The sequence below is a fragment of the Hippoglossus stenolepis genome, chromosome 12, assembly GCF_022539355.2.
Source record: "Hippoglossus stenolepis isolate QCI-W04-F060 chromosome 12, HSTE1.2, whole genome shotgun sequence".
In the NCBI taxonomy this organism is placed as follows: Eukaryota; Metazoa; Chordata; class Actinopteri; order Pleuronectiformes; family Pleuronectidae; genus Hippoglossus; species Hippoglossus stenolepis.
The window spans coordinates 23,032,725-23,052,133 of NC_061494.1; the positions used below are offsets into that span (position 1 = coordinate 23,032,725).

Sequence of the window (19,409 nt, forward strand, 5' to 3'; positions counted from 1 at the left end):
GCATAAATGGAAAGTGTCAGGATCATTTTTCCCCCTGAACCTACAAACCCACAGAGACACCGCAGCTGACATGTTACACAACTGTTGTGAAATGAGGAAACAGGGGATTTGCTCCGATCTGTTGGTTCATATCTTGTTTTGTTTGATTTGACTTTTATTTGCAGCGAACACACAGTTTGTTCTCCCACTCCCTCGGCTAACCAGTATAAATCGACGTCTGCTCTCTGTCTGCTGGAGGAACGATCCCCGGCTGATGCTGCACAGGCACCAGTCGCTCTTTATCTCTGCGTTGACAACACACAGAAAAATACAAGATTTCTTCCTCTGTGAAATCTTCTCTGACAAACGAGCCCGAGGGAGAAGAAGAAGAAGAAGAACATTTAAAAACAAGAGACTCGTTTTCAGCTTGATTCAACAAGAGAGAAGAATTCACATCAACACAAACACAAACAGCTGATTTGTGCGTCTCTCCGGCTCCTCGGTTGTTGTGTTTTAAACCTTAGAGGCTTTAATGAAGATGCTGCTGCAGACGCTCCCTCCACATCGTTAGAGGTAAACGACAAATGGAGACAAGACGATAATCACATGAAAGCTGCTGACTCGCTGTGTTGAGCCTCTGTGCAGTGTTTACATCGAGGGGAAGCATGAAAAGTGGAAACAGGCCTTGGACCTCAGATCAGCAGAATATGTGCACAGATCTTGTTGGTGGTAATTAGGTGATTAACACATCTTCTTCCCTTATAGACACGAACACGACTTCCACCCCCATGGCCTGTTTACATCAGAGCACATGTTTGCGTGTGACAACCCTCCTCAGTCAGTAAAGCTCTGAGAGCCATGTGGAGTCGACCCAGGTCTCAACATCTGGATGCATTTTTTCAGATCAGCTCGTAAAAAAGCTGATAACGTGAAGAGAGATTTGTTTTCAAACTGCAGCTCTGGTTTCTGCTTCCAACGAGTCGAGCTGACCTGTCGCACATGGAACAAGCTCCTCCGAGAACACGATGTCCTCAGGGTAGAAGATCACTTCAATTAAAGAAGAAGGACGAGAGAAGAAGCACAGATTGTTCCGTCCATTCGAAGATAGATGTTGTTAAGATAAGATACGTGAGTAGATATCTACCTTTATTCATCCTCCGTAGAGGAGAGTCACACATGACACATTTGGACCAATGAGGAACAGCGCAGAGAAGCAGAGGCTGTATTGATTTCAGCGTATTTAACAAGCGCCGTGCTGTTGATTAATCGCTCCAGCAGTGAACCCTTTAACGACCCTGTCCAGCCGCCCTGCTGCTAATTAACAGGCTGTTTAAAAAGGCAGGAGGAAGTGTTGAATCTGGAGGAGGAAGGAGCTCACGAGGAAGTCGTTGTGCACTCGGCTCGTGTGAGCTGAGGCCCCTGAGGCCCCGAGACAATCGTCCAGGGACTAATTTAGCCTTTGTTCAGGATGTGTGAATGGAACTGGAGAGCTGTGTAACTGGAGAGCGACCAGTGAGCTGATAGTGAGTGACGCTTGTTCTCTAATGATCTCGCAGCAGCGTGCTGATCTACTCTCGTGTCTCTCTCTCTCTCTCTCTCTCTCATGCAAAAACTACAAAACAAATTTGTACAAGATTTGGTGGAAGGACGGCTCATGGGCCGAGAAAGAACACGTGAAATTTTGGCTTCTGGAATCTCTTTCTTTAACATTGTGCGATAGGACCTTTGTTTGACATTTTCACTGATTAACCAGAGAATAATTTGTCTGGCATATTCAGAGGACTGATATTTATGAGTGTTTGCAAAAATCAAAATCTGGATCTAATTGTGGTTTTATAAAGTGGGCCTCCCCTTTTAGTGGGTTTACGTTAATGTTGGTGTAAAAGAAATATAAGTGGTGGATCTAGGATTTTTTAAACACTTTGTTAAACTGTGTATTATGACGAATGAATCATTCAGGTCATGTTAGGACTCTTATACATTTCTACCATCAGAACTAGACCCTCATGTACTCGTTGTTCGGCCGTGGCTGAAGTCAGTAGGGCGGTCGAATTGTTCAAGTTCATCATGCACCTGATTTGTGCTCATTTATTCAACAGTCTGATTAATTCGAAGCAGAACAAATGACTCACATCGTGTTCTTGAGGCTTTTCTTTCTGCAGACTCATTGCACAAAATGTGTTTCGGCCGTATTCAGCGTTTTGTCCCTTTTTTGTTCTGTGGTATAAATAAGTTCCTTGAATCCATTCCTGTGAGTCATTCAAATATAATTCTGATCCGCTGCACTCAGCAGATGATGGGATTTCAGACCATGACAGCTTGAGTCAACATTTATTTTGTGACCATTGTGGAGCAACACTCAGCGTACGTGTCGCCCTGCACTGTGCCGCTCTCTCAGTCAGCAGAAAGTGGGAATGGGATGTATTGGTTTTCACTATCAGCAGCCTGCAGGCCGTATGTAATGAGCTCCATGTTTCTCCAGTGGTGAAGGGATTCCTCAAACTAGGTATCACTGCATTTCAGAGTCTACTCTGGGTGAATGTGGGTTTAATTTAACACAGGCGCTGATCTGATACCTGGCCAGAGGAGGGCAAACGGGTTATCTGCTCCTCAGCAGCAGCAAAACAGTTGACTTTAATCTGAGTTTCAGAGTGATGCAGCAGTGCAGTCTTCTTCTACACTCTCATCAATGTTCGATTGATCCCAGTTAGTTTGAGGTGTTTTATAATCATTTACATTTTTCTTCCACCTGATGAGAAATTACCTTCGTTTCCTGAGGCTCTTTTTTCGCAGCCGTCACAGAGCAGGTGTGAACTTGTTGCTTTCAGTAAATGTATCGACATATTTTTATGATTGCACCTGAATCCCTGACTCACATGCAACTTGTCCTGCGGCTGTGATCCTGTTGTCGATGGAGACATTGATCTTTCTGCCTTATTCCCTTTGATGGATTTCTATATATGAGAGTCAGCCGGTGTTAAATGGCAACTCATATTTTACCAATTTATATGTTGATTCGATTTTCTGTTGATCGATAAATTAACTAATTGCTGCAGGTTAAACTGAAATTAATGCCTTTGTCAGTCTCACTGACCAAAGGAACATATAGGACCTATATAATGTGTGAGAGGGAAAGAGATGTGCTACACTTAAATAAAAGTGTTAAAAGGAGAAGAGAGGAAATGGCTTTTGAATTAAATTTGCATCGTCAATCTGGAGCCAAATCACACACTGTATAAATCAAATCCATATTTAACCCAGTTGTGTCCTGGATGGCAGCGATCCAACAGGAAGTTACCCCCGCTCCTCGTCCATCTGCAAATCTACTCACCCACCCGTAAACGGTGCGGCTTCCTGTAACTGCAGGGCAGATACCATCAGACGCTCTGCCATGACTCAGGATGATGCAGTTTCAGAGCTAAAGATGCTAATCTGGCAAAGCAAGGCTCACGTTTCCACCGGGAGACGAGTCACAGCGGAAGTCAAATACATTATTCAGACCCGAGCTGCCCAATCAAATTCATTCATCACAGAGAAAATGTTTTTAATAACATAGGCACAGTCACATCCCCGGGTTGCAGCCAATGTCTTTCTGATCAACACACACACACACAGGCAGCGGTGAGTGAGTCGTTCAGCTATCTCTGCTCCACTGGAGTGGCTCACACTCACTTGGCTTGTATCTAAAGGACTCCGCTTTGTTAACGGCTCGCTTTAAGTGGCTGAACAACAGACGCCACAGACCCTGTACTTGAAGAGCGGAGATCCTGGAGGATGTGTTTTTCATTGGCCCTGCAGAAAGGAGTGTGTGGGTGAGAGGTTATAGGTGTGAAACTGGAGTATCGAGGGAGCAGGTCGTGAAACAACTTGTGGAAACACGTGTCACACTTTTCACCATGCAACTTCACTGCTCCAGTAGATCAGGTAACCATTAATCCCAGTGTTGTCTGGACAGAGCCTCCTCCCTCACTAGTCGGCTGTCAGCGTGTGGTTTGCATTCATCGTTTCCTCCGGCTGGAGAAATGACTAGAAACAGAATATATTTGTCAAATAGGGCAGATCTCAGTTGGTGGGGGAGTTGCTCGTCTCTGCTGGAGTCTCGCTGTGTTTTGGGTTGAGAAGGCTGCATTTACAAGATGATTCCCTGGTGCAGGATTAAAGTTGTTATAGTGATTATGGGATGAAATTGCTTTTGATGATGCCTTCTCTGTTTTCCCCCTGAATCCTTAAACCATTAAGCAGCAAACAAATTGGAATAGAAAACTCGTCGTTTGGCATCAGGGGGTGAAAATTACCATTTCTTTGTTTTCATGAATGCGATGTGTAAAAAGGAAGGAGGGGGGGGGGCACACACAGGACTCTACTTGACCTTTGCCACTCTCTCTCACTGTCCCACTATAATACACCCTTTCATGCAGACAGACACACACCGGCAGGCCCGTCCTCCCCCTGTGTTACGCATGAAATAAGGCCCTCGCTGACATGCGGGCAGACGCACAAAGCGTCATTTAGCACGGGGTCATTTGTCACATCAAAGCATTCCTTGACGCGCGGAGGGAGGCGCTCTGTAATCTGTCAGAGTAAAATGTAAACAGGCGACACGGAGCAGCAGGATCAGCAGGCCCCCTGCTGTCACATCAGCTCTGACCCTAAACCCCAAATTGTTCTCGGCTGAAATACGTTTGCTGGATGGAAGCTGATCTGAAATACTGTTTCCAGTCGTAGGGGTGAGAGAGACGTGAAGCACACGACCCATAATCTGTCAATCCTCTGCAACCTGATCTGAAAGGTGCATATTTCCAAAAGGAATTGTCTTTTATTGCTCAATCTATCAAACTACAGAGACACCACTGTCTCTGTATCTTTTAAGCCATATAGGGTTATGTGACAACAGGGCTGGAAAATTCAATACCTTTGCCTTTTTTAACCCCACATAAACCCAGAACAAATCCAGACCTCAAAGTGGATTTTTATTGTTCGGTGATCCAGTTTCTTTTGGGCCTAAAGCTGTGGGTTCACTAACGGAGCAGAGACGGTTCTCGGGTGGAGATTTATAGCAGAAGTGGTCAATAGAAACAACAGCTCTTGTTATTTTATAACATTCTGATGATTAGACTTTAACTGGGCTTTTAAAGTATCTAGAAAAAAAGAGAAAATCTGTTTATAACCCTGAGCAAAAAGGATATGATGTCATTTTCATGTCGTTAAGATCATATCTGTTTTTGAGATTAAATTAATCCACATTTTATTGTCGTCTGTCCCTCTTTCCCTCAGCGAGACTGGCCTCCTCCCGTGTGTGTGTGTGTGTGTGTGTGTGTGTGTGTGTGTGTGTGTGTGTGTGTGTGTGTGTGTGTGTGTGTGTGTGTGTGTGTGTGTGTGTGTGTGTGTGTGTGTGTGTGTGTGTGTGTGTGTGTGTGTGTGTGTGTGTGTGTGTGAGTATTGATTTCTGATGGATGGTAGGTGTTTTATTTCCCCTCAACATGTGAAAAAGACCCGACACCCAGCGTTACAAGGTTAACACTCACTTCTTAATGTGACAGGACCAGGAAGTGGAAGTGTTGTCCTCATTAACACAAGCCTGACAGACGCTGCAGAGACAGGACAAACAACTTCGCGGCACAAGAACAGTTTTTCTTGCTTATGCTCCAACACACCACAACACATTCCGTGTATGTGTTTTCCTCTTCTGGAGCCGTGTTTGCATGTGGATCAGAGAGGACTTTTAGACTTAAAACACCGTGTAAATGCCTCATTTTGACTCTAATTTGAATGTCGAGGTTTACAGACACTTGGACGACACCACAGGAGCAGAATGGAGGCATGTTGTGTATGTTTTTTACTGTTTTTTTTACGTCTGAAGTCTCGGTCACCATCTACTTCAATTTTTATTGGATTTGGCTGCAACGCTGTTGAAACTTCAGAAGTGTTTTGTGGACTCAAACACTTATCTCCCCCCCCCTCCATTGGGGGGAGTGGATAATGAGTGGATTTTCATTTTTGGGTGAACTATCCCTTCAAGCATGTAACTTATTACTAACTGATGCTTATTTTGTATTCTTGCTGCTGTAATATTGCAAATTTCCCCACTGGGACTAATAAAGGATAATTTTATCTCATCTTATCTTATTTTATCCGATCTTATCTTAAGTTATCTTTTATGTAAAGCACTTTGAAGAATTGCCTTGTTGGTGATAAACAGATAAACTCGCCCTCCAGGATTACACATCTGTTGACTGGTGTTGGATTTGACAACCCAACCTCCCAGAGCCGCCTCGCGAACCAGTAACCGGCTGTTAACGGGACCCACGTCCCACCAATGGCCGCGGATCGGGGGCGTTTCTCCGGCAGCCGCTCGGTCATCCAGCCGCTGGTGGAAATGATGGAGAAAGGCGAAGCCGCGTCAAGCTCCGCGCGCACACGTGCACCCAAACAGGAAGTAAACAGCTTAGCCGTCCAAGTAAAGCACCACGCGGGGTTGGAACGACAACGAGAACGTGTGTATTTGTCTCCAAAACACCAACTATAGATACGCGTAAGTTAAACTAACGTCAAACAGCACGCGTGTGTTCACGTGTAGAGAAGCTAGCGCGGTTATTTAAAAAGCAGCGCCTTTATTGTGAAGGCTCCTAGCGGAACGGGTTCCTGGCTGTTGGCCGACTCGACGCGCTCCGGGGAGGCAGAGCGGTCAAACTCTCGGGAACTACCGCACTTTCTCCACCGCGGGACTCGCTGCCCGGGGCTGGAACACTTCCATTCGACTTCGGTGTCCGGGGACACGCTGAGAGAAACCTCCCCCTCCGACCGGCTCCTGGCTCCCGGGAGCTTTTTCTTGTTCCGTCTCTCACCCGGAGGAGCTCGAGCGTCAGCGGGGCGAAGCAACGGTTTCCACTCCGCTCCGTGTTGTGATGGCTAGCCGCCGCTAGCAGGCTAGCTAGCTACATGGCCGGTGCTGGTGCTGGTGCCGCCGCGGACGAAGCCGATAATTAGCTAGCTCGCCCGGCGGCTGCTTCGCTGCGGACGCGTCGCCACCTCCGGACGTTGCCCGGTGAAGCCACGTAGCGGTCAGCGGGCCGGATGTTACGGGAAGGTGAGTGCCACACGCCCGCCTACTTGTTAGAACTCGCTAGCCTCGCAGCCCAGTCGCCCCGGTTAGCGGAGCTCCGCGGCTCGGGCTATTCCCTGGATTCAGAGACGTTCCACCAAATATTTAAATTGGAGGCTCGTCTTTCTTGGGGGCGTTGTCTCCCGGTTTTCTCGCTTTTGCACGAGCCAATGGAACCAAGTCACTTTATTGCGATGTCACTGGTTCTTTGGGACAGTTTCAGCGCGTGAAGACGCTTCATTATCCAGCTCTGGAAGTTAGCATGCTCCGCGGGGTATAGCCTCCACCGGCACGCCGTGCTGGCAGCTCGAGGGGAGTCCTCATCGCGGGGGTTGTTACACAAGCGCCCCGCTGTCGATGTGGATAACCAGGGTTGGTTTCACATCTGCAGCGATACAGCCCGAGGTGAGGGAGGAGCTGTTCCCCGGACAAAGCACCTCTGCACCGGGGGGGGGTGGATGTCAACTTGATGATCGGTGTAACGCAAAGGGGGGGCTTTACACTTACTCTCTTGCTTTTTTTCCCCACTTGATTTTGCAGGTCGAGCACCACATGGAGAGATGATATCCACACCCAGAGGGTTTCTCGACGGGCTTCTCAACACCACGGAGCGATTTTCTTCATAAAAAACAAACCATGCACCTCGTCCAGTCGGACCTCCCTCGCCGCTGCAGAGATTCCTCCTCCTTGCGTTTGGATTCATCAGGCGGTTTTTAAAGACCCAACACTCAGGACTGGATGTGCAGCCTTATCTCTGTTTCCCACCCACCCACGCCCCCCCTCAATCTTATATCCGGTAAAACATTAACTGTGTGTCTATGCGGGTTGGATATGCACAGATACATATAGTCGTCAGCCTGAAGTAGCCCAAAGAAGGACGTCCAGGGACGGGATAGGTGCTCAGAAAAAGACCCACACAGAAACATGGCCTCTGTGTGGAAGAGACTGCAACGTGTGGGGAAGCATGCCTCCAAATTCCAGTTCGTGGCTTCCTATCAGGAGCTGATGGTGGAGTGCACTAAGAAATGGTGAGTGTGTTTTTGGGGGGGGGGGAATAACTGGTGACCACAGTGAGTGCTGTCATTTAATCCCCATGCAAACTGTGTGTCTCTGTCTGTGCTGGAATGCCGAGCGGGTTCCCGGTGGCCATAACTCACACACTCGCTTACACAGTCTCCTTGGTGTGCAGGCACGTCTGCATGCTGGGAGGGGCCAGGTTGCCTTGTAAAATTACTATGTGCTTTTTTTTCTTCTTCTTCTTCTGCTGTGCACCAATGTTGTATTTGCTCAGTTTGAGTAAAGAGGCTGACTAGTAGAGAGATTTCCCTTCAACCTGAAGCGGAAACATCCTGTACACAAAGTCCAGGGAGGCGCTGTGAACTGGATTTTGACTTAAACAAACTCTAAGTGAATTCGGAACATGTTGTTCTTTTAAGTCAGGATCCGGCCCTACTTGAAATGTGCAGAAAGTTGTGTTACAGGAGCTTGTTTACACATTCATTCACATCACAGCTACTGAAATATGAGCTGCTGACTGGGAATAGTCGTTCATGTCAACTCACTTTTCTTTGTGTGTCAACACCAATTGCAAATATCCTTTTTGTGGACATTAGTTCGATGACCCTGACGTATGAAAGGTTAAATGTTGTAGAAAGCAGACGTCACTCCTCCCTCCTCTTCTCGTAAGAAGTGAGCACTGCGTTAGAAATCACAGCAAACATCTACACACTGACATAATCTACAATATCAACATACCCGTTATGATTTGTTTATTCATGTTTAGCTGTAGTTAAGCAGCTTTTCCTGTGGTTTCAATCTCTCCGGGTAAAAGCACAAGCCAAACAACATTACTATAGTGACAAATGACACTCAGTAGAAAGGGGTGGAAAGAGCTATCGACTGTGTTATCAGAGGTGAAGATAGAGCGGAGAGATGGCTGAGGGTCCTGCAGGTATGTGTCCTGCAGTGAGTGAAAAGCATGGACTTGTAAAGGAGAGCTGTAGCCTGCGGTCATGGATTCCTCGAGCGGACTGCTGTAGGCGTAACTAATACAGCCCCACAGAGCTTCGACCTGGGACAGATGTTAACGTGTTGGAGAATGGAATGAGAAAAATGTACATCTCTTCCCAGAGCAAAGGGTGGGTGGGCTCAGAACACAGTCAGGAGTAGGCTTTGTTTTGAGATCCGAGCTGGGCTCTTCTGTGTTTTTCAACTAGAAAAAAGAAAGAAATGCAACTAGATATATATACAGACGTTTGTTGTTTTTAATTTAATCATTATGCTGCGGAGTAGTTTGGGAAAACAATGATTTATAAAGACACAAAGAACTAATCAAACCAAGGAAATAAAAGCGCTCCAGTTTTATTTAAATACCTCCTGGTTTCATCGTCTGTCATGTCAGGGTTACACCGTTTCTTTTGTCATTAACGTAACGTGGTATTTAAATAGCTTCTGATGAGGGTTTTACATTCAGCGTGTGGCTGAGAGTGTGTGTCGCTTCAGGGTCTCTGCTCGTCTTCAAGTGAGTGTTTCTGTGTTCAAGTGCACGCCGCACTCAAAGTGTGCGAGAACGCGTTGGCACACCGTTTCTGCCTTCCTTGGAATTCATCGGTATGTTATTGTTGCAATGGGAACTTTCCATCTACACACACCGGGAATAGTCCCCCGAGCTCAAATGGATCTCAAATCCTGAAGACATCAGAAGGGTTATTTTTTAAAAACCCTTTTTAATTCATGGAATCAATAACAGGAAGAAAAACTCAACACTTATTCTGTGTCCATGTTTTTTTTACGGTGTGGGTGCTGTGATTGTACATTGTGTGAAATGTAGAGGCATTTTACACACTTCACCGACACTCAGGCTCCGTGGAATAATCTCTAACGTGCAGATAATTTAGGAGAACACTCAGTAGTTAAGAGCTTCAACTGTGTGTGTGTGAGATTCCCATGCCTTAGGTGTGATCAGTCGCTTCACTACTCTTAAGTGGAATGTACTTTGAGGTTGCGTGAGTATTTTCATCAGGTCGGAATTAATGTGTTGATGCTTGGATCTTCTTTGATGGCCCCACTTTATGTGAACTCTGTCTGTCACTGTAGGCGGGACTTGCTTCAGGTACAAGCTACATCCACACTACTGTGTTTTAGTTTTAAAACACATCACTGTTGCCACGTCTACGCCTGCTGTTCAAGCTCCGAAAGGGTTCGAGCGTCTTAAAGTGAGAAATTTGGAAACGCTGTTAGCCCCATTTTAGTTTGAAAACTGTGGGGCTGTGGTGTAGTATGAACGGGCAACGAGGACGCTTGGAAACAATGACAGTCACCAGCATTTGTTTCCTGATTGGTTCTGATCAGTCACAACTCAGAAGGAGAAATGTTGAAAGCATTTACTGTCTGTAACAGTTCCACCATGTTGTCGGTCCAAGAAAAATAAATCTCTCATTACCCACATGCCCAGTGTATGTGAATGGTCACGTGAAATACGGTTTCAGGTGTGTTAGTATGGACGTGGATACAAAGCTAAAGAGCTCACGAGGACGATTATGGCTTTAGTTTAAAGACGCTGCTTTAAAGCTTAAACGTATAGGAGAGAGGACGTAGCCACATTTTTCTACTATGACAACACGGAACGTAGACCTGCCAGAGCCCATGATGATGGATTCGACTGTTTGTTCGGTCCATGCACTGTTCTTAGAGCAGGCAGACTGTAGTACCATCTGGGAATGTCACCTGAAGATGAAGGATGATGGGAGTTTATGGGCCCTGACACACTAGTCGACAGTCGGCCTTTGGGAATTGTCGGCCTGTCGTTGAGTACCTGTTGCCGACTCTTAATCATAGTTTTTATGGCTTGTATTTGTACTTTTTGACCTTCATCATGTCGAGTTAGTGACAGTCAATCCATGCAAGAGAGTTTTCTGTCAACAAGGAAAACATGATTGATTCCACCACTTGAGGGAGGTCTCACCTTATTTTATCATCTCTGCATTTTCCTCAACAAGCTGACAATCTTATTCTCCTTGAGCAATTTGCTCACTATTGTTATTTTAGTAATTGAGACAAGAGGTCAAGGACCGGGGGAGTTTCCTGTCATATTCTTTGTTTGTAAAGCCATTTTTGGGTCTTTATCTTTGGCCTAGTTGCTCCAGTCAACTCCTCCGGAGCAGAGGGAGTTAGCATTCCTCTCACACGCCCATTTCAGACTCCACAATCAGTTCTTACCAACCACTGAAACATTAATAAGTTCAGTGTTTGTGTTTGCCAGTGAAATGAAGCACCACTCACACTGTTGCAGCACTGCCCCCTTTGAAATGTGATGTTAACATCTTTGATAAACACAAATAACTTAATTTTGTGTTGATTTTTCTGCAGCAGTTTATTAAAATCATTGATCACTTACAGTCTTCTGGTGATTTGCCAAACTTATTGTCGATTTGTGATGCTGCAGGTTCCTCGTGTGCTCTGTGTTTTGGGGGTCATCTGCACAAACATGTCAACTATTACAGACACTTGCCTTTTTTGTCGTCTACCTGGTGTTGTTGTGAGTTGTAAGCCTGTCTTGTGATCATGTGTCACCGTCCTGGTGTCACCTGGTAACGTTAGATGAGAGCTGTGACGCACACAAACATCACTAAGATTAAATATCCTGGTCTGAGAATAACTAATCATAACTAATGTTGCTGCATAATGAATATGGAAGGAATTATTTTTTTTATGTTTCATGGGCTACTTGGGATTTGTGTTAAAAAAACAACTGCATTTCAATACTGATTTAGATGTTTATTACCATGGCAACGCTCAAAGCTTCGAGGAATCCATGTGAACCCTAATAAAATCCCTGTCCGGCTACTTGACCGCTTCACTAGGTCTACTAAAACTACGACTGGTTGACTGACTTCATAATTGTCCTTAATGGAGCTATCTCTACCTAATTAAACAATTCATAAACAATCAGTAAGAAGAAGATGATGATGATGAGTAGAAAGTTCAGACCAGAGGCTTTCACTTGCTCTTCAATGCACCAGTTCTTTGCTTCTGCACAAACTGTGAAACCTTTTTCGCTTCCCTGCAGTTTTTCTTGTTTCAGTCGTCGTTATGATGCAGTTGTTGTACACACTTATGTTGGCGTAGCTGGGAGCAGGGTATTGTCTTCATCTCTGTCTGTGTACAGGTGTGTACAAAACAAACAGCAACATGGACTGACTTTCATCAAACGTGGTGGGAATCTTCCTTGGGAGTCTCCAGATGATTGACTTTTGAAGCTCATCAGTTGGGGGTTGGCCAGGATGGACGACACTTTTCTATAAAGAGGGTTTACACCCAACAGTGATGAACGACTCAACATGTATGAGTGTGACCCCTGTTATCCTCTCGGTTACTGTCCCCTGAGGCGGCTGCCTTCGAGAAAGAATGCGTTTTTTAGTCAACTTGTCTGGTAAGATACAGTTTGACAAACAACATCAAAAGTCCAAGACTGACATTCCTGCTGACAGATGTGTTGACACACGTGGCGAGGATATGCGGGTTCTACACTGGAAACATCACAGAGGTGCTTTCGGTTCCTTGGTAATTCTACCTGGTTTCATGGAAGTGTGACTAAGCGAGACTGCTTCCCTCACGGCCACATGGAAAGACGAGGACGGTTCAAGAGTTGGTGAAGAAAGAGATTTGCATGTTATTCACAGACTGATAGCACGCTGATACATGCGCACACAACTTACTCAATTCATTGGGATTTATATTCACGCACGTAAACACTTTCATCAGACCCACAGACCCAAGCAGATTTACACCTCTCCTTCGAGGTGTGGAGCCCTGCAGCATCGGAACTGATTTTGTCGAGTGTTATTGCACCACGGCAACATTTGATAGACGTGTTAGGGCTGCACAATTAATCGAATTGGAATCGCGATCACGATTTTGGCTGCCACAATTAAATGAGCATGATCGTCAGCGATATTGACGTTTAAAATGCGTGCTCTGCTACATATCAAATCAAGCACTTCCTCAACCATCAGTCAGCCAACCACCAGGGGGAGAACGAGGCTGGGAGGTGTCATGCGCGCACCCTGCAGCGGCAGCCTAAAAAAAAGTTCTGTCTGCAGTCGACTCCGGTATTAGTAGAAGAGTAGAGAGACAGACAGCAGAACAGAGAGCAGACGGTCACGGGTGTCGTGTGAAAGGTAAATCAAATGTCAGGAGCAGAAACTTGTCTGGAAGTTTTTTGGATTTAGGGCAAGTGATGTTAACCAAGAACAAATCATATGCACAGAGTGCGTTAGAGTTGTGTTTGCGCCGCATAGCAATACAACCAACTTGTTCAACCACCTGGAAAAATCACCACAGTACGACGAATGCATTAAGGCCAAAGCCAACGTTACCTCACTGAATCTCCGTCCATGTCCAACGTCAACCCAGAAAACCATAACAGCGACCCTGCATAGCGCGACAGCGTATCCATCCACCTCCCAAAGACGCACTGACATAACCCAAAGACATGTGTCCAATAAATACTGTGGGCAATGAAGGCTTCAGAAAAATTCAGCTATTATTTCTCCAAATAGGCATTACCTGCACTGTATGAAAAACGTCGGGGGGGGGAATTATAACCGTATAAGTTTTATTTTTGATGCAAAGACGTGTACATTAGCTGGAGTGTAGCACAACATGGAAGTGAAAGCAGTGCTCTGTTGATTTAATTTTGGGTAAAAAGTGTTGATACTATTTTATTTATATTTTCCTTCTACGAGATGCACCGTGATAAGGACCAGTCTGATGCAAAGATTTGTACATTAGCCAGAATGTAGCACAACAATGGAAGTGGAAGCAGTGTTCTTGTTCATTTAAACGTGAAAGTGCAACTAAAATTAATGAATAATCGTGATGATCTCAATATTGATCAAAATAATCGTGATTATGATTTTGGCCATAATCGTGCAGCCCTAAGACGTGTCCTACATTATCAACCTGAGTTGTTTATTCATTATACACCTTCACAAAGCAACCTTATTTTCATTCACTTCTTGATACAGAATCATTGTTCTAAAGAGCAACGGACACAGGATTGCTCTGGAACAAATGAGCAAACTGCATTACCTTGAAAGGTTCACCCTCGATTCCCTCCTCTGCCAGTAGTTGTGCATTAACCAGCATGATCCCTTCTCTGTGTCGTGTGTCTTCAGGGGAAAATTTTAATATTCGATGGAAAACCACTGCACCAGCACCGTCACATCTGTGATGTGCACTCTGCCACATGTGCTGCAGACGGTGCGGAAAATGTTTTAAATATTAGTGTCATGCTCTGCCTGTATGTCGATATCGTCATGTCTGATAAGTCGGTCGAGCTCTAATTAACGCTGTCAGTTGTTTATTGCCTCACTTTTACTGTGAACCTGACCGGCATGTGTCAGGCTGTGACATGTTGTCTTCTGCTGAGCATGTGTGCGTTGTGGCACACGTCCATCATGCCTCTGCCAGAGGAACGTCTTCCTGCCAACTCGTCTGACGTGGCTCTCCATTCTATTCAAATTTGAAGGCCATGACACATTCCCGAGTAAGTTTGGCACCAGGAGATGATTTCACTGCCAGGTGATAGTACGGAGCGGTACTACGTGTTGTGTAGATATTCTGGATCGGAGAACTTAGGTTTATCACCGCAGAACCTTTTCATAGAGAATAATGAAAACGACACTATTCCTCCGAGTTAAGTGATTTCATTGCTGAAGTCTTGTTAGTGTGCTGGTTCATGTGTTTGTGGTTAACTGAACTGATGCTCCTCACATGCCAAAGGCAGAGCAAACTCGGTTCACTGCAGTCGATACCTCAGTCGATACCAGAGTTGTTCGTATGCTTATAACGTCTTCAGTGTTGTTGATTTACCTCTGATGGTTGTTTTGTCCCCTTTCAGCTCTTCATCTCCCCTCCTGTGATTCTGTAATTGTTTTCTTGCACCAAGCCCACGGCTGTCATCAGGGGCAGCTTTCATGCTATCATCAAGGCTCCTCTTTCAATTTTCTTCTGTTGTTCTCTGTGCCCCCCCATAACCTTTCTATCCCCTCTTTCCCTTTTTGTTTCCTCCTCTCCTGATTACTCTTTTCTCTTTACCTCCCCTCACTTCTCTCTCCTGTTCCTCCTTCCGATAATGTTCCTTTAACTGCTTTGCAGTGGAATCCACCCACGTGTATTGTTCTGTGCAGCAATTATGGACCCAAACGGGTATTTACACACCCTCTCTCACACACACCAAGAGAAATGACACATTGCAGGGTTGTGAAGCAGTCAATGGGCTGTTAAATGTGATGAAATCTCTGCTGTGTGTCTGCCTCTGTGCTGCCAGTCAGAGCAGCGCGCCCTGGAGACTGCTCATCCTTCATCAGCCTGCAGATGCTCCAGCCTCACTGTGCATTCTGTACGTCAGTCAGGAAGGTGAAGTGAAACACTGCAGGTGTAATGTGTTACGTCTTAAAAGATGTGGTGCAGGTGGAATCTCCTCTTTGAAGACAAACTGTTTGAAGTTCCCTGTTTCTATAAAATGTCCTAAAAACTAAAACATCTATGTCCACACAAGCATTTTAGCTTAGACTCATTAATAATTCACGTCCATGCTAACACACCTTAAAGTGCATATCAGGTGACCATTGACGTGCACTTTACATGTGCATGCAGGTGGAAACAGGGAGCAGATTCTATAATCTATAACAATGGTGAAAAGTAAAACAAGAGATATTGTTTCTTGGTGGAACTGTTACTGACAGCAAGTGTTAGCAATGCTCAGAACCAATTGGGAAGCGAATGTGTGCGACTAAGTCGTAGTTTCTTAACATCTCATTTTCTGCACGTCTACTACAACACAGCCCCAAAGTTTTCAAACTAAAACGAGGCCGAAAGCATCTCCGGACTTCTCTGATGGAGGAACTCGGGGGTAGCATGGACGCTAGGTGTTGCAACAGTGATGCATAAAAACAAATTATGAAACTTAGAAGTAGTGTGGATGCATCCTCAGACTTTTTGGAAAGGTGAGGAGTTCCACACCCCTTCTGGTAAGAGGAACACAAACACTTATTCACCACAGTCATGTCACCATCCTCCTGTAGATGCTCTTAGCCACGAGCAGGAAACTCAAGATTAGCTGCAGCCTTATTGAATAAAAACAAAGAAACAGGAAAGGGAACAAAGACATAATGCAGTTTGCATTTTGATCTGCCAGCGAGCATGACCTGCACCTATAACAGTCATGCATACTTTATATTGTATTCCTTTATCATTTTGTGTGTCAGACAAAACCACATTGATTGATAATTAACACCCCTGTTGAAGCCGCGGCCGCCTGACTGCTCATGTATCACTGCCTTACGACTCGTCTGTTGTTGTCCTCAGCAGGGCTCCTTGTTTCTCTGCTGGCTCCCACGCACATGGTGGTTGTGGTTCTACAGTCTCTCCCTGGGACTATTAGCAAACTGGTGAAGGGAGTGTCCCTTGTAAGCAAGGGGAAGTTTTTATTACTAAATTTATCCCACTGAAAAACCGCTTCCTATCAATCCCTCCTTTTATTTTGGAGATACTCCCAAACAAATTATTTATCCTCTCTTCCTTCTATTTTTGTTATTACATAAATGTGTTCAGGGATGTTTTGACGAGCAAGGACCTCGATGCTTTCATCGTTCTCTTACTCCTTCGCTCACCTGTGACATCAGCTCGCTGCACCATGCGGGTCTTTCTATCTATATGTTGTAGAAGTCAAAGTTTGAATCGAAGTTATGAGTAGACAGACACCCCCCCCCGGCACTGCTGAGAACTAGTGGAAGTGATAAGAGAGGAATGTAAGAGCATTCGAGATGAGGTGGTGACGTAAAGTAACAAGACCAGAAAATTAAAGCTCAACCGTGATGGATTTTTTTTTTGTTGCCGATCCTAAAACCGATATTCGAGTGTGTTTCCAAAAATCAAGTTCAAACAAATTCTATGACGCACAATTTGTCCAGATACATTTGAAGTCACCGCAGCGCATCACTGATGAGATGTTAAACTCTTCTGTGAGGCCTCCTGCTGCTAGTTGCATATGAAGGCAACAAACAGCCGTACCTTCGTGCACTACTTTGCCATCTGTGGTGTAGATGGATTACAAAGCCTGGTTTTCATGATGGACAGAATTAGTATTAAAATATCTTAAACCAATATCAGCATAATCCACTTCTTCTTTATGACCCGTGCACTTCTTGTTTTAACAAATTCACCTCAAAACGAAACTTCTGCTCGAATTTTGCAGCTTCAGCTGATCACACACACTGAATACAGACATCATGTCAATTTTAACATCGCACTTTGCCTCTTCACGTCATGCCCAGAACGCGTGTTTTGTGTGTGTTCAGTTTATCAGGCAGTCTGGAGTGTGACAGTCGCACAGATTGTGTTTGCTCTGTTACGTCTGTCTCGATAGCAGAGGCCACAGTCTGACTGATGGCAAAGTGAGAGCAGTCCTCCCTCTGGGTTTCTGTCTCCCTCCTCCTCCTCCTCCTCCTCTCTCTTTCAACCGTCTGATCCCACTCTCCAACGTCTTACTGTCGGCTGCTGAATCAGAAATCGCCAAGTGGGTCAGGTATAAAAAAAACACATTTTGTCGGTCAAGCTTTTCATGAGGCGCGCGGCTGTGAGTAAATTGCACTTTAAAAGCATTTTAATTGTTGCTGTGGCATTTCTATCTATGGTAATAAGCCGTCATAGCAGGCTATTAGCACAGCAGAAATGCATTAAGCGCTGCGAGACTGCACATCACTTGTCAAGCTGTGGGAAATCCAGTGATACATTACTGTATAGAGTCGTTTAAACAGCTTTATATCACAGGAGCGTCGAGTCAGGATTTTGACTGGAAACAAGAGAGAACAATGGCTGCATTGTAAAGACGAGGCTCACCTGACAGCATCAATCTGAAAAAGAAAAACTGTCCATAAAATAAAAACTCTAAGAGTTGTTATTGGGGTAAAGTCAGAGAAAGCTCAGCTGAGGTTGCAGCATGTGCACGGACTGGCTCCTGTTGTATAATCCCATCAAACTGCTTTGGTGGGTTTTTGGAAGCATTTGCTTTGTGATTTATGCAAAGCAGAATACATGTGGTGTAAAAGCTTTCATACGCTGTAGTTTGAATCCGTCACTATTGTTTTTGTGATAGTTTGGCAGCAAGTTGTCATCTTTCAGAGTAGTGCAAGATCTGTTACCTGCAATTATCTCCAAGTCAAATTCAGACCTGTTAACATACGTCCCGCAACCCAACCCGTCACCTGTGATTAAACACACGTGCTACAGTACATACACAGCCATTCACATCAAATGGGTTGTGGCCTCCTTGTCCTCCCGTTCTGGTGGTTGGGATGTGTTCTTGAAAAAGTTTCCGTGAATTGTCGCAGCACCTTTGCTCCTGCAGCGGTCGATGGTTCCTCAGCGACCACGTGCTTCGCTTGTGGCCATCAAAAGCTAATACTTTGCACTTGTTTACAAATAGTACAGCCACAACTTTTGTCTTTGTGATCCATTTTGAGGTTCTAGTCGGTGGTAGTTGGAATCTAAGCAGAAGTGAAAGGGTCAACCTTTATTCAAACTAAACCTCAAATCCACTGTCAACCCGAAAGCCTTACTGTTACAATAACTTTGTGCGACTGAGTGCTGATGAACATTCACCCCCCTCTTGCTCCCTGGCGGCTCATTGATTCCAGTTACACACAGAAGTAAGGTGCAACAGTGAGAGTAAAGCACAAAGAACACAAGTGACACCAAAAAGCATGCAGAGGTCATTTAGCCTGCAGACAAATGGTTTACATTTTTCCCATAGCGCAGCACGGACAGTACAAAGGGGAAAAACAGAGAGGGATATTTTCTGTGTGTGTGTTCGCGCTCTGTCTCTGTCATTGGACAATAGTTTCTCTATGTGAAGCTTCTCCTCAAGACTGAAGTTGTTGCCTGTCAGTCTCCCTCTGTCCCCTCTCCTCTCTTCTCTCACTTCTCTTCTATCTGTGTCGTCTTTCTCTGTTACAAACAGTCGTTCATTCTTTTCCTCAAACTGCTGCTCTGCTGTTGTTCTTCACGAGTCTTTCTCATCAGGACCCTTGGACTCTACCCAGTTAAATATTCACTGTTAAACGCCACAGTAAATTCTCACATGGTGATTTACACTGTTACTGATACTGCTGCAAAAATATCTGATACAGAAACACGTCAGTGCTTTTTCTAAATTAGATGAAACATATCTTCATGATACCATTTCTTTATTGCAGTTATTGATAATAACGTACTAAGTGAATATTAACCTGGTCCATTCAGGCTTTAACACAGCCATCAGGAA

The 19,409-nt window shown here is 44.9% G+C and overlaps 1 protein-coding gene across 7 annotated transcripts in view; it reads left to right on the forward strand.

The window, feature by feature from the left end:
- Positions 1-6,400: 6,400 nt before the first annotated feature.
- Positions 6,401-19,409, forward strand: part of ehbp1 (EH domain binding protein 1) — a 126,406-nt gene continuing 113,397 nt past the window's right edge. For 2 of the 7 annotated variants that reach the window (XM_035172474.2, XM_047342322.1), the window contains exons 1-2: positions 6,613-7,066; positions 7,622-8,109. In XM_035172474.2, coding sequence (XP_035028365.2) covers positions 8,006-8,109 — 104 coding nt within the window. In that variant the 5' untranslated portion in view covers positions 6,613-7,066; positions 7,622-8,005. Of the gene's footprint in view, positions 6,512-6,611; positions 7,067-7,102; positions 7,487-7,621; positions 8,110-19,409 lie in introns of those variants that run through there. The other 5 variants (XM_035172482.2, XM_035172480.2, XM_035172478.2 and 2 more) reach the window with 4 other exon arrangements.